Source organism: Didymosphaeria variabile (assembly GCF_027946475.1).
Source record: "Didymosphaeria variabile strain IMI 356815 chromosome Unknown scaffold_9, whole genome shotgun sequence".
Classification (NCBI taxonomy): Eukaryota; Fungi; Ascomycota; class Dothideomycetes; order Pleosporales; family Didymosphaeriaceae; genus Didymosphaeria; species Didymosphaeria variabile.
Window position 1 is genome coordinate 990,461 of NW_026611628.1, and position 15,413 is coordinate 1,005,873.

Consider the following 15,413-nt stretch of genomic DNA (forward strand, 5'->3'; position numbering starts at 1 on the left):
CCTCAAGAAGCGAACCGTCACGTCCTCTTCTGGACAAAAGCGCAGCTGTCGGGCTCTGCAAGGTATCACGAGCGTGCTGTGCGTAGCGGCCAAAGAGGCCACTTCGCCGACCCTCTGTGCGACTCCATATGCGCTTCTCAGGCGAGCACGCTGTACCCGAGCCCTCACCGCTGCCGTCCCACCTCTCCCTTCGCATCGACAACGGGCCAACATCTTAGCGAGGCGCCGAACAAACGGCTCAGACACTTCCACCCCATCCGTCCTGTACGAGCATGCAACTAGACGCCCACGATCAAGCACAACAGTAAGCTACCGCACGACATGCCCTGGTGATGACAAGAATATGAGTATTACCACTATGACTAAAGGCTACATGGCCACTATACATGCCAGGTCCCGTTACCGCATTCAACGTTTACATGCCCAGAAGGAATAAGCTCACGAGAAAAGAGGACAAGGGACAGGCCAACCCATAACGCTCCACGAGAATGCAACAGCCTTGGCGATGCGGCAAAAACAACATGCTGCTCACGTAGCACAGTCCGGATCCCCAGTTGTGCCATTTTGCGATTTTGATGACCTTGTAAAGAAATCTAGTTGTCATAGTACGATTCGTACCCATGCTGCGATGGTGCTTGGGGCATTGGCGGCGGCCATCCACCAGATGTTGTGGATTGCTGCGACCATCCGCCACCGGTCGGGTTCTTAAGTCTCCGTTCTGCAAGGGTACAAAGTCAGTGAATGGACTTGCATAATCGGAACCTTCAACGCATGTTGTGTGGAGCGCTTACCTGCTTCGAAATCGTGCCACCGCTTCATCGTGATCTTGCTGCTATCAAATTCGCCCTCATACTCAAGACCTGCCTTCTTCGTCTTCTCGCCTGCCGTCTTGCGCGTATCACCCCAACTGAAGTCATCGAACTTCCAGAAAGCATATGTTGGCAGGATGAAATTCCAAACGGGCAGCGACAACAGGTAGACAAACATCCACGCCACGTACGACCACCGATGAGCAGTGACCACGATGAGGACGGCAGGCAGACCCAGAATCAGGGCAAGTAGTACCAGCGGGATAACAGGTGCCGCGGTATGCAGCACGGCGGCCTTGATGGAGATCGCGACTAATCATGGTCAGCAGGTTGCAGCAATCGGGTGGAAACGGATGGCTTACTCAGATAGAAAGTGAATGCGATGGCGGCAGGCAGTACCAAAGTACCAATAAGCTCAATGAAGACGACGAACTGCATGCTGAAGCAGAAGGTACCGCACAGATCGCGCACGAGTACCAACTCCATCAGATTGTGGACCGTACTATTGATCCATCGCCTTCGCTGCGATAAAAGCACCTTGAACTGTTCAGGTACCGTGGTCTTGCAGACAGCCTGGGGCACAAAGACTTGCTTGCGCTTCGGGAACGTCTTGAGCATCAGCGTTGACAGATACCGATCCTCGCCGAGCAGGAGCAAATTTTTCTTGTGCAACGTGTCAACCACGTTCTCGGAATAATGCTCAACGACATCAGGATTGGCAAGGATAGGGACCCAATAGTTTTGACCGCCTTTCGGGGCCTTGACACGGTACATGCAGAAACATCCTGGAAGGCAGGTAACACCACCGAAAACTGATTCGAATGACTTGGACAGGTGGTGGGAGATGAAGTATTCGAAAACTTGGATCATCGAAACCCACGAATCTCGCTTGTTGGCAATCTTGGTCTCTCCACAGAGACCCATAATCTCTGGGTCCTTGACCATGGCGGAGATCATATGCGTTAGGGAGTCAGGGAAAACCTTAGTGTCCGCGTCGACCATGAGCACTATTTCGTAGAAGTCGGGGGAAATCCCAGTGATCTTCCAAATGCCGTTGAACATTTCAAACTCAAGTTCCGTCATACGCTCATCAAACATGACCTTCTGTAGGAACGACATCAGAATGATCTGACTGTCTCGCTTTCCACGATTGCCAGGCTTAGAATTCTTCTTTTCGTCAGGAGTTCCGCACTTGACTATGACCATCATTGGGACGCGTTGTTGCTTTTCGGTGGGTATGCGGGTGTTCTCGCCATAATCGTAGAATCCAGAATAGACCTTTGCCATGTTGTGGCGCTTCGAACCGCTTGCGACGGCGACGTACGAGAAAGGAACAACTTCGTGTGGCAGCACCGCATGATCTTTCATCATAGCGAGAGTAATCTCTGGCGTAGTGAGATCTTCCCCAGCACCTTTGATCATACCATCGCAGATGACCAAGATCAACTTGTGGCTATTTGGGTAATCTGTAGTGGCAATGGAGTCCAGTGTGGTTCGCAAACCATCAGCTCCCTCGGAGTACGCAGTCACCAGGCAGATAGAATGAGCCAATGGGTAGCCGAATGGCTGCCACTCAGGTGGTGGTTGTGGTACAACAGCTTCATGAATAAATCCAGCGGGACCAGGACCTTCAGTCTCACCGTAAACGCTTGAGCGGTACTGCTCAGTCGTTCCAGAAAGCAGGAGGCTAGATCGGCTTCCTGGGGCTTTATGATCCAGTGGCAGTGTTCCCTGACTGGCGTTGACCTGTTTGTACATGCCACTGCCACCATAGCTTGAGAGGACACGCGAGGCACTCTGGCTAGTCATGGTCGTAGGAGGGGCGCGAGTTTTGACATTTTTTTCCATGGAGTAAGGGCTGGTGAACCTAGAGGTGGACGGCAGGATGCTACCACGCTTGCTGCTCCTGTCAGGACCGGCGGAGTCCAACAACCTTGGTGGGGGGCGGTAGATGTCGTCGCTCCATTCCTCGATCTGCTTTTTGCGCTCTTTCGAGTCGACAGGCCCTAAGGAAGTCTTGGTTGCGCCGAACCGTCTGCTGATGAACCATTGGAAAGCCAGAGCTAGTACGAATTTGGCTAAGACGATAGCAAGAATGAACACTAGCGAGACATAAAGTACAACCTTGGAGGCAATGCAGCCAATGCTCTCCGTGTCAATGGATCCGACCTTCACGATCTGTGTCAGACACTTGGCGAGCTGCTTGTCAGAGCTGGAGGAGAACGCGCGCGTCACATCCACTCCTCTTACTGCGGGATTGGTCCGGATCTTCTCGAAGCTGTCAGGCACGCTGACTTGGGTCTTGTTGAACCATTCGAGCAAGTCCAGATCCAGCACATCGCCGCCCCAAACCATAAGGTTGCGAGTACTGTTCTTGATGTCGTCCCAAGTGAAATACACATCTCCAGCGGTGCGCAAGCTGTAAAGAGCCGATCGAGCGTCAGACGAGGTGTGACATTGATAACCAAGGTAGCGACCAACAGTCGTATTGGGCTTGGTAGAGCCATCCTGGTTAAAAGGGTTGCAGGGAAAATACCACGCCAGATCGCCGTTCGCGTTGGTTGGCACATCCGAGCCAGGTGCCAGGTTGATGAGCCCTTTGCAGGCTCCGTTGACGTTCTGGAACAGGAAACTTGCGTCTTGTCCTCCGTGCTTCTCCGAAAGGTCGAACAAGACGTTTTGCCCCTCTTGGATGCCGAAAGCTCTTGGGTGATGCGAGTTGAGGAGGTTGTAAGCCTTGCCGTGGATGATTAAAAAGCCCGTGTCTACCTTGTTGACTTGTAGGCGCTCGCCGCCTCCAGCAGGACAGACGGTCTCGGTAAAACCGAAAGTGAGATAACCGACGGCGGTCATAATGAGGATGATGATGCTGCAAAGCCCCATCTTTTCTCTCCAGGCGCGCTGCTGGGCCTTCTGCACCTTTCCGAAGCACTTGAGAACCACATTGGGACACCAGAAAGTTATGATAGCACAGTACACGTTCCACAAGCTCGGCGGCCGCAAGGCGTCCCTTTCTTTCTGACGCTGCCTCTCCAATTTGTCCTGCGTCTTGCTTCGTTTCAGCCTTCGCTGGTGGGGCGGTTCCTCCTCCAGAGGAGCATCCTTGTCGTTGTAGCCTCCACCGGATGCATTGCGAAGGTGGGGGGGCTTCACGTCGGTGCTCTCTGAGCTCACAGTCTCCGACTCAGGATACTCTTCTCTGCTTTCTCTGATGGGGTCGTTGCCTGTCGTCGAGGGGTGGACGGGCATCTTCTTCGCATGCTTCCGGTAGTGATAGTTGGGGTGGTTTTCGTCGATGCGTTGCCGCTCGGGGCGGACCAGGCTGCGCTTGCGGTTCAGCTCGATTGAACGGGAGCCGTGGGGTGCAGCAGTCATCATAGGGTCGCGGTCCATTGGGACGGGCGTGCCCGGCGAGGGCAGCGGTCGGTTGGTGATGGAATAGGTGCCAGTCTTACTTGGCGTGCGCTCGTGCGATCGCGTGTTCTCTAGGTCGGAAGTGCGGCGGCGTCGCGAGGACGTGTTCTCTCGAAAGACATGTCGCTGGTCCCGCTCCCGCTCCCGCCGCGGCGAGGAGGCGTCGGGTCGCTGTGGCAGAGACATGGTATGCAGCCGCGGAATGCGTGCGTGGCACAAGGCCAGCGAGATAGGCGCGGCGGCTCCGAGGAGAAGGTCCAAGGACGTCGAGCGTTGGCAGTTGCTATGAAGAATGGGATAAGGCTGAGCTGGCGGAGTGAGGGACGAGATGGGTGCGAGGCGGTCGTGTGTCCTCGGCTGATGAGAAGGGAGACGGCTGCGGCTCTTCGCAGTTCAGCGAGCGACGGCAAAATGCACACAGCGTATGCGGAAAGAACGACACTCAGGTCAAACGAAGGACAAAACAAGCCTCCAGGCTGGGGTTGGAGTGGGAACCACGGCCAGGCGATGGACAGGAGTGCCCCTGATCGAGTCCGGCACGCACAGCGAATCGTACGCCGCCCCGCTGAAGGATGCGCGAGCACTGGCCGCTATTTACAGGTTGCTCTAGGAACGGCTAGGTGACGGTGGCGGCAGACCCCAACACTGAAGCGGGAGCCCTCTCTGTTTCGCGCGCGCTCGAGGGCAGTGCACCCTTTTTGCGGCTTCCTCGTGCAATACGCATGTGAATCGCGAGGTGGAGGTTGGTGTCTGTATCGGAGCGCCGGTATTGTACTCTCGACTTTGGTACCTCGTCCACGTGCACGGTGAGTGCTCCGGCGTGCCACAACGCGACACTGGATGCACTATTGCTCGTCGCCCATTCGGCTAGCCTGGCCCCGGCTATATCGAGCGACGTGAAACCACCTCTGGACATCGTCATTTCCAGATGTATTCACACGACGGGCGACCAGAAGAAACCGGTCACTTTGCCTGTTGATGCGTCATATGCGCTGTTTGTTTTCGGGGACAATCGTACCTACGCATCTTCTCACAAAGCACAACAGACACAGGGACAAATGAGAGCGGGCTGAGGTGCACGTCGTGTTACTGCGGCGGTCGTGGATTCTCTCGCACGCAACATTTGAAGTTGAAGCTCAAGGATCCGCTGACTGCGTGCAAGCTGCCACATGGGTAGCAAACACAGCTTCCATTGGTAGCGACGGCCCATGCCGAAAGCTGAAGGCTCGCCAAATGCATCTGCAGTTACCTCTTACGTGCAGCTGCTGCCATCCAATGCAGCCTATCGGACCCTGGTCGACGTAAATCTACGACGCTTCCAATGTGCACCCCATGGTTGCAGTCCGCATTGCGTTGCAGCCCTTCTCTACGAACGCGCCGGTTTGCGCCTGTCAGACTGGCGGCTACCCGTGGATACGTACCAGGCGTGGCAGACGTAACTTGTATCAGTCTTTGTCTTGAGTGAAACGCCATGTCTGTCGGTCCGCATGACTGGCTAAACTTCGTCGCGCGGTCCCAGATTGACGAGCAGACTGGGTGGTATCCCCGCTGAAGACCACTTCTGCCACCATGAACTGGAAGCTAAAGTGGGGAGGCTTGCATGCCTTGCGGCGATTTGGCTTTTTCGAGCACATGTGTCCAATGAGATTGGCTCATTCCTGTGCACATGTCCGCCCATCACGGACTGTTGGCGGTGACGACAGTCCAAAGAGATGGCGAGATGCACGACGCTTGCCTCTTACGCTGTCTCAAGCTCTGTCCAAGCTCTCGAATCCGCAGTCATTATATCAACGCCAGCCTGCGTGCAACCGCAACATTACTTCTCAGGGTCTCAGCCGCCTTGAGTCAGTGCGGTACGTAACGCTGCGCCGTTCGCCCATTCGAACTTCCGGTCTATGATCCTACCACAATCCAGCGATTGTTGCCGCCTATTGTTGGACGTCGCCTAACCGCGCTGGGCGGAACCGAGTCGAAATTCGCTCCTCGACTACAACAGAGGACTTTTGGAAGGCTTGTCGTTGCAAAGGTAGCTCGACTGGGCCGGATACGGGCGGCCGGTATTGCGCTGAGTATTGGAACGTACGCAGCTTTGTGGGGTCAAACGGTAGCGCCCCAGAGGCCCTGCATCGCGCCAGTCGTGAGCTATTTCAGTCACTTGGGCTTGCAGAAGAAAAGAAAAAAAGGCGTGGTTTAGGGCGTTCGTACGAGTTCGTCTACTGCCACAGACCCTGCCGGTAGCTCCGACTTTCCGTTCCGCGGTGAGTTCCTTCCCATTCCTATGCAGATCATCCTCGAGCTCCCAGGCTGCACCTGTGCGATGCACCTTGCCCCAAAAATTTTGCCCAAGACACACCGCTCATGTGTACTTCCAGGTGGTTTTGCGCGACTCTCCGCGCTCTGTAGTTACTATCCATCTTGACTCGCTCGGGCCTATTGTTCAGGTCGACAGCCCCGGCGAATCTTGTAACCCCGCGGTTGGGTGCTGCGAGTCAGGGTAGCAGCCCTGGAGGCAAACACATTTCCCACAGTCGTAGCAACCCCTCGAAAACCCTTCTCACGCATCATGGCCATGGCTGAGGCAATCCCTCCAGCGCCCACAAGAGCATTGCCGCCACTTCCGAACGAAGCCTCGACCGGCCGACCCGACAGCTCCTTCGAAACAAGGCGATCGAGCCGCTCCAGTACGGACAGTCGCACACAGTCTCTCAGACGAAAACCTCTACCCGGTGCCACGCCGTCTGGCATCCCCTCCTTCAGCATCGATGAACATGAGGACACAACAGCGAGCGCTCGCGAATCGATGCAGTCTGGCTCGTCGATGGTGCCCAGCTCCACCAGCCACGCGCCGACACCCTCGAGGGAAACACCAGACATGGCAGCAGGAGGCGTCGAACCTATAACGCGGGAGATTCCTATTCGCCAACTGAACATTAGCGACAACTCGTACAATGCAAGATACTCGTCTGTGGCAGAAATGGACGTTGCAAACATACCAGAGGAAGACGACCCCTCCAGGTATACTCCCGATCCTTCGTATACCCACGATTCGCAGCCTAGGCCCCAGATACCACCTCCACGTCAATCGTCTATGCCGCGTGGTGCCGTGTACTCTCCAGATGCCGGATCGCGGCACTCTTCGCAGAGCGACAATAGCGGGGGACAGAACACCTTCAACTTCGGTTTTGAAGCCAACTCACCTCTGCAGGTTCCTCTCACATCACTCCAGCGTCCCAGTTCTGCGTACACACTTGGCACTGAGCTCAATGCTCAGAGTCGAGGTTCACCACGCTTGTCGGTGGGAGGGGGTTCGGCGTCCCCTACTTCCAACGGTCCCCCCAACTACGCTAGGCAACTGTCCGCCAGTCGCAGATCTCCCGATAACAGACCTGTGTCGTATGTCGACCTTTTGAATCTTCCGTACAACCAGCAAATTGCTCCTGCTGCGAACATAGGAAATGCTCAGCTTCGTGGTGCTGTGGGTGCGAATGCATCGCTGCTGGATTCGAAGAAGACGCTTGACATGTACAGAGCGAACGTAAAGAAGACGCAAGATAGCGCAGTGCAGTACGAGTTTGCCTTGTTTATGGTTCAGGTCGCACGTGAAATCATGGCAGCGGACCCCTCCGTGGATGACCAGGGGTTGTTACCCTCGGAGCTGCTTCGGGAGGCACGGCAGATCCTCCAGAAACTTGCAGATCGCAGCTATCCGTTTGCGCAATATTTTCTTGCAGATGGCTATGCGTCCGGTTTATTCAACAAGGACAAACCCGATTATGACCGCGCCTTCCCTCTTTTCGTGGCTGCGAGCAAGCACGGGCATGCGGAGTCGGGGTACCGCACAGCGCTTTGCTACGAGTTCGGGTGGGGGTGCCGGAAGGATTACGCCAAAGCTGCACAATTCTATCGTGGTGCAGCTTCCAAAAACCATCCTGGTGCTGCCGCTCGCCTGGGGAAGGCGTGCCTCACGGGCGACATGGGTCTGGTGAATAAATACCGGGAGGGTGTCAAGTGGCTTAAACGAGCAACCGAATCAGCCGACCATCAGTACAACAACGCTCCCTACGAATTGGGCCTGTTACACGAGACGGGTTATGGTGAAGATATTTTCAAGGATGAGGTTTATGCAATTCAGCTATTCACTCAGGCCGCAGAGCTTGGGCATGCACAAGCTGCGCTGAAGTTGGGCGAATGCTACGAACATGGTCAGCTTCGCTGCCCCAAGGATGCCGCACTTTCGGTGCACTACTACAACTGCGCTGCGCAAGCCGACATTCCCGAAGCGATGATGAACCTATGCGCGTGGTATATGGTGGGCGCTGAACCAGTGCTAGAAAAGGACGAAAACGAGGCATACGAGTGGGCCAAACGAGCGGCAGAGCATGGTAAGTAGCACTTTCTCTCTTCGATGTCTGTCAGGGCTAACTTCCTTAGGCCTTCCCAAAGCCGAATACGCCTGCGGCTACTTCACGGAAATGGGCATTGGGTGCCGCCGCGACCCCCTCGAAGCAAACGTGTGGTACGTCAAAGCAGCCGATCACGGCGACGAACGAGCCAAACAGCGACTTGCAATCATTCAAGCCGCAGCCTCCGGGCAATCGCATGTCCCAGCCAACGACAAAAACAGCAAACTCAAAAAGGGAGGCAAAGACGACAAGGACTGCTTGGTTATGTGAGCAGTTGGAGACCGCATTTTTGGGCGTTGGTTTGCATGTTGCACTAGCACGGATCTTCGCTTTTCCGTCCAGCATCGACATTGACATTGGCATTGGGTGTTTTTCCATCATCTTGACTAATCTTCGGCGGGACCCGTCGTTTCGTTTCTCTTCTCTTTCCGAGCGCGCAATTGGACCACTCATGTTTGGAGTTATTTCGGTGGCATCTTGGCGATATGGGCTTTTGCATGCTGGATCAATCGCATTCTTCCTGGCTGCGTGTTATTGGATGGGCTCTCTTTGGAGATGCCCAACCATTGTTTGCGAGGAAACCTTGCTAGCGAGTTAATAGCGTAATGGTAGTCAGAGAGCATGTCGTGCAGAAGAATAGATGGCGTCTGTTGAAAATTCAGGCGTCTTTGTGCAACTGCTCATCATTCTGTCAACCACGATCTCAGGGCGGACTCTGGTCTACATCAGGTGTTAAGCCAGAATCGACCAGTGCATAGTTAGTTTAGCGTGCCTACACCCTGTACATTTAGTCTTATAAGTGAAGACATCTCGAGGAGATCGCATGTTGTGCGAAGCGATGGCTAGTCTCTGTTGACGACGGCTGTTCGCGGCGCTAGGGTCGCGTCGTTGCCGCGAGATCTAAGCCGGTGTCCGATAGGGTGGTCATCGGGACACATATTTGCATGGCAATGTTCAAGGGTTAGGGTTTGCAAGGATTCCTGAGCCGCGCACGTCACTCAGGTGCTTGTTCTGATGTGTGCCGCTGAGGTGCTTGCGTGTCCGTGGTTAGCCGAAGTGGATGGCGACGCGGCGTGGCACGATTTTTGCAGATGCTGTGGGTACGGAGATGCCGAGGCATGTTGCAATAGATTTGGGAAAGGATATGGACAGTCGATGAGATGAATCTATTGGTCGTACTCGAGAGCTGTAATTCGTGTGCATATCGATGTATTGTATACTTGCTATGAAATACCGACCGTGACTACCAACGCCAGAGAAATGCTCAACAGCAGGCTGAAAGACGCTTGCTTCGAAAACCGCCATGCGTTCGTCAAACTGGGCGTAATCATCATAAATGTAGCAACGACCCTCCTTTTACCATGTAGTCTCTCACAGCTTAGCCCTCCGGAGTGATCAACCCGTTGACCTTCTCATCCATCTCCTTGTCCAATCCGAACTCCTCCCTAATCGCCACACCAAACCTCCTTACTGCCTCTTCGATCTGATCCGCCTTCGCAGCTCCATACGTCGCCCTGAAGAACAGCGTATCATGCGCATCCTCCTCACTCGCGTAGAACCAGCTCCCTCGCATGACGAGCGCTCCGTGATCGATAACCCGCATGAAGATCTCCTCTTCAATCGTCTCGATGCTCTTCTGCGGGTAGTCTGGGTGCTGCTTGAAATCGACCTTCATCCAGTGAAACATTCCCGCCATGGGTGGATTCCAAGACACAATCGAGCGTGGCAGGTGCTTTTCGCAAGCGCCTAGAATGACGTCGCGTCGCTTGGTATACTCCATGCGCATGTGGATTAGCCAGTCGAGGTAGCCGTCGTGGCCCCAATGCTCATCGAGGAGCTTGAATAGAACGAGCTGGGAAATTCCGGAGGGGTTTTGCGTTGAGACGTCGGCATACTGCTGGTACTTGTGGATGAACTGCTCGGAGGCAGTGATCCAACCGATGCGGGAACCTGGTGCCATTACTTTGGAGAAAGAATCCATGCGGAGGACGCGCCCATCTGTGTCCATGCTGAGGAAGCTAGGAACGAGCGTCTTCAGGAACTCGTTGTGGTTGACTGGTGGCGGTACGTCGGGTGCGTTGGGGCCGGTGTATGGTTGCATCTGGAGGAAGAAGTAGGGCTCGTCTTCTACAATGAAGATATCATGCTTCTGGCAGACATTGTAGAGCTCACGTCGTCTGGGTCCGCTGATCGTTGCTCCTGTGGGATTTTGACCAGTCGGAATCGTGTAGAGCAAGTGCGGCTTGCGAGCTCCTCTCTCATTGACGTCCCAATTTGTAAGAATGTCGTCCATCGCTTCAGGAATGAGGCCATCTGAGTCAATCGGTACGCCGACCATGCGGACGCCTAGTGGTAGGGCAGTTTCGACAGCAGCGGAGAAAGTGTATTCTTCGGCGAGGATGCAATCTCCTGGTCGGGTCATCATGCGGAGAGTCATGTCCCAGCCAGATGTGCTTCCAATGGTCAGGGTGCATTGCCAGTCCTGGTACGGTGGGCTGTGAACAAATTCGGTGTGTTCAGTTACCCATCGAAGAAGTTGTGCTGATCCTGACCCTTGGCCGTAGTTGAAAGCTGTTGCAATATCGTAGGTCGATTTCATGTTGGCAAGGTCGTGTTTCCCAGCGGTAATGACCACGCCCGACTCCTTGGTCTCGGCTTCTGAAAACTTGCCCCTCGCCGGTACTTTGATCGAAACCTCCTCAAATGGAAAGTACTCGCTGGATGGCAGACCGCCACCCAAGCTGATGATTCCGGGCTTGCTTGTCAGGAACTTGGCCGCACCCTTGAGCCTGTTACCTTTGCGGACTCTGGCTTCATGGCTAAAGTAATCTGTTCAACGGTTAGCATAGACAAGTAGGAACATGAGAGTGTATTGCTTACGGTCCCATCGCTTGGCCTTCGGTTTGCCTTCATAGTTTCTGAACCTGAAGTCCCTTGTGTCCGACGGTGCAGCAATTCCCCATTGACCCTCTCTTGCTTTTCTCCTCCTCTTGCCTATCTCGTTTGACTGAATGGGTGCGGCCAAGAAGTCCGGAAGGGTAACAGCAGCGGTATCTGTGATAGCTGTGACCTCAGGTGAGGGGTCGATGGCACATGGAGGTGCCATTTCAAGGTCCGCTTTATCAAGATTTTCAACTTCCTGTGGTGGGAGATTGTTGGTCGATGGGAAAAGTTGGTCTGGGAGGAGAGAGCAATTATATAATAGTTGATGGTTAGTCCCGTTCCAACCGACAAGGATGCACGCCTTATGCAGAGGTTGGCTCTTGCAGCAGAGATCGAAGATAAAGCGCAGTAGAAGTGGACAATCTTGCAGTACAACCTGCAGTTTTGTTGTTCCCCAAACGGCAATTACGGTTCGGCTAGGAGCGGACCAGCGAATGAAAGGCCCGCACCTTCGCTTCTTGCAGGGCCAAGTCTCAAAAACGGCAGTGCCGACCCACTACGCCGAGGTACGCCGAACACGCCGACCGCGCCCTCCGAATTTACATAGTGACGGTCCAAGCAGATGTTTTCCGTTTGATTCGGAATTCACGACAACCGCTGTACTATCAGTAATCTTCTCAACCGTGACGTATCTCTTGCTACGGAATGGAAAAGCTGCTGTGAAGAGTTTGATTTCCGACGGGAAAGTACCTTGTTGGTCGCTCCTCGACGGCTCACAATGTAGAGGCAATACAAGGCCTTGAACGGCCGTGCCTCTGTCGTAGGCGGCTCGAATCAACGATGACTGGATATGTAGAGTTAGCGCCGTTGGACCCTGTGATCAAAATTGTTAGCTTCATTGAAGTTCTCCGGGGGCGACATGGGCAATTGAAGGCACCTACTACGGTGAACAAAGCCGCGAAATGCCGACCGGTAAACAAAATTTAGTCTACATTTTTTTTTTCAGGTCATTACTCCTGAGATTAAACACATACTGATGGTGCGCGTATGGGTCACAATTGAGGCCAAAGGACGCACCATCAGAAAGAGGGAGTCGATAGTAATTACGTAATAATCAGACTTGGGAGTTTGTATCGCGACACAGTGTGAGAGAAACCGGGCCCAAGCGAGTTGTTGTTCAACTCAACTATACTGCTAATATCCCCCCGTTTCAAGCCCTTGCGATCCAGACACCACTTACCAGTCTCACACGTCTTCGGGAAATTCTTATTGGAACGCATGTATATGGCTGATACCAAGGAAAGCCTGGTTGTCGGTGTCTTGCGGTCTGACACAGCATGGAGTATGGCATTGTCATTTAAAGATAGTACAGCCAAATAAATCCTTTTTTGTTCAAGGCTTGCATAAATCTTTCCTAGATGGATGAGCTCCATTCCGTTTAAAGAGTAATCAAGCCTGATTAGTGACTGGTCTAGATTCCTCGAATTTAGGACTTCATTTTTCGCAAGGCGATAGCCAAGGCTGCGTACATCTTCGCAAGTGTGTTTAATATACCTAGTCGTGGACCTTAATAAGTGGAAACCTTCAACGAAGAATTGAGCGCGGGAGTATCACAATTGATACAGATTTTGCTATTTCGGGGTGCGAGCTACGACGGCGAATGCGTCACATAATTTCAACAGGACCCATTCGGCTAATAAGGTCCTCAGTCATCAACTCACCATACATCGCCCCATGCAGATAGCTCTCTCCAACTAGCAGATACTGCTTATCGGTGGCTTTGCGAAGAATTAATGGCATCTTCCCTCCTTTGAGCAACCAAACCTCGTCACCCTCGATGAGGGAGACTGGACCAGATCCAAGATACCCACTGGTCGTCAGATACCACCGACTAGTTAAGATTGATTCGCAAGCGAGCAGCTCAAATGGATGTTTCTCTACATGATCTTGGTCAACGTGACCAGCTGCTTTATGTGTGACCTCCTCCCACGTTGGTAGAACCGAGGAGAGGTATGGATCTTTAGATATGCGTTCAAGCAAGCCCGCTGCTATCATAGCGCTCTCAAGATAGGGTGGTCCGCCATCGTACCGGCCCTTGAACTTTATGGCACGTACGAGGTGTTGAAGTAACCACGACCTGAAAAGTACTGGTGGTGGAGTATCCCAGCTAGCAGGTATGCAATCTACCATGATTGTACCCCATACCGCTTCGATCCACGTTTGGTTTGAGTTTGGGTACTTGGTCTCTCCTCTGGTGCAAAGATCTAGGATGAAACACAAGAAGGGCAAGTTCTCCGACCCACTCACAACTCGGCGCCGGTCATTGCGCTTCCCAATGGTGCCGATTTGAGCGCCATATACTGTGAGAATATCATCGCGAACGGTTGGGGGCTGATACTCTGTCACATCGATTTTTGATGCATTGTAGCGCTTCTCTCCATTGCTAACCATGTATACGGTGGTAGACAGGCTCGGGGCGAATCCAGTCTCATTCGAAAAGTCAGGAACCCAGGATGGCCAACCAACTCTTTCACCCGGGTTAGACATTTCGCCGTTGCAAAGCCCATACGATACCGTTGACAAAAGATACAACGAAGGAGTATTAATGAAAATTTGCGTAGCGACGTCCTTAAAGACGCTCACAACGGGGGCTTCGTAGTCCGGGGAAACGGGGCACTCCATGCCCAGCGGAAGGAATTCTGCCATCATACCGAGCAGAGAGTAGATGTGGTCTCTTGGATTCGTAGCGGACATGAATCGTGTGGTCCTGAGAAAGTGAAGGAAAATAGAATACCAGATCTGGCGCTCATCCTGAGGGCCGATATCCCAGACGAAGTTGGCTTTCCAATTCTCAAGCTCAGTTCCTCCACGAACTTGCATGTCGATGTAGCGTCGACTCTTCAAAAGGTTCGAAAGTGGTACCATGGGCCCCAGGAACTTTTCTGCCCAAGTAACATACAGAAACGGTAGGGAATGATGCCACGAGCTTCGTTCCACAAATCGGGTGAATGTGTCAAACACTTCCCATTCGAACTCTTCTTCCCCGCACGAGGCGTGAACTAGGCTCGGGTCTTTGAGTGTAACCTCCTGCAGAATCCAAGCACGGAGGAACCAGCGGCGAGTATAAAAGAACCAGAAGAACGCTTCACGACTTTCTCGCCACTTCTGGCATACTTCGGCGCCGAGACCTTCTATCAGTTCAGAGGTGCTGCAGTCCCAGCTATTTGAGTCGAGAGATATCCCTTGTTCTCTAAGTTCGGAGTCAAGCCGAAGGATGAGAGGAATGAAAGACTTATATACCCAGAGGAACTGTGGCGACGGGTTGTTCTTGCCTAGCCATATGTGGACGCTACCAGATGCCTTGTAGATGCTGCCCATCATCGCGACTTGGCGCGACCGCTCCACGGGGTCTGCCTGGTTGATGGAGATTTGATCGATCCAGTAGTATATCTTCGAGGCATCCACGGTTTGTCGGGCGCGCTGAAAGAAATCGAATAGGTTCTCCGTCACCGTGATGTAGCCATCGTGGCATCCAACTTCGAACTCCAATGGAGGTGCACTTGCTCCTGTCTCGGGATCCAGCTCTGCGGCTTCCCACGTGTATGACAGCGCAACGTACGGAATGGGATCGTCTAAGGAAGTAGTTGATAGTTCAAGGTCGAAGCCATGGGGGACATTGGCCCTAGGTAAGATCCGAACCAACCTTATATCCCTGGCTCCTTGTAAGGGTTCATATGTCAACCTCTCCTGTCGATCGTCGGAGACTGCCGACGGATTCGTTGAGCTCATGTTTTACGCTTAAGACTCATTTGACAATCAAGTGCGTAATCTTGCTGAAATTGGTATCTCGTCTGCGCACGTGAGGTAATTGTTACCGATTTCGAGTAGTCGGGGAGAGCAGAAG

The 15,413-nt window shown here is 53.4% G+C and overlaps 4 protein-coding genes across 4 annotated transcripts; 1 reads left to right on the forward strand and 3 right to left on the reverse strand.

Annotated features, from left to right (window-relative positions):
• Positions 1–705: 705 nt before the first annotated feature.
• On the reverse strand, positions 706–4,409 carry CHS3_4 (Chitin synthase, class 3; the record flags this gene model as incomplete). Its single annotated transcript, XM_056220360.1, has 2 exons — positions 706–1,121; positions 1,172–4,409. The coding sequence occupies 2 exons, from the start codon at positions 4,407–4,409 to the stop codon at positions 706–708; spliced, it is 3,654 nt and encodes a 1,217-aa protein (XP_056065663.1).
• A 2,377-nt stretch (positions 4,410–6,786) lies between these two features.
• CHS4 (Chitin synthase 4) lies at positions 6,787–8,896 on the forward strand (the record flags this gene model as incomplete). Its single annotated transcript, XM_056220361.1, has 2 exons — positions 6,787–8,605; positions 8,655–8,896. 2 exons carry the CDS (start codon positions 6,787–6,789, stop codon positions 8,894–8,896), a joined length of 2,061 nt encoding a protein of 686 aa, XP_056065664.1.
• A 1,108-nt stretch (positions 8,897–10,004) lies between these two features.
• Positions 10,005–11,732, reverse strand: ARO8_2 (Aromatic/aminoadipate aminotransferase 1; the record flags this gene model as incomplete). The annotated part of the gene is made up of 2 exons (XM_056220362.1): positions 10,005–11,455; positions 11,507–11,732. The coding sequence occupies 2 exons, from the start codon at positions 11,730–11,732 to the stop codon at positions 10,005–10,007; spliced, it is 1,677 nt and encodes a 558-aa protein (XP_056065665.1).
• A 1,442-nt stretch (positions 11,733–13,174) lies between these two features.
• Positions 13,175–15,298, reverse strand: N0V89_011634 (uncharacterized protein; the record flags this gene model as incomplete). The annotated part of the gene is made up of 1 exon (XM_056220363.1): positions 13,175–15,298. One exon carries the CDS (start codon positions 15,296–15,298, stop codon positions 13,175–13,177), a length of 2,124 nt encoding a protein of 707 aa, XP_056065666.1.
• Positions 15,299–15,413: the final 115 nt, after the last annotated feature.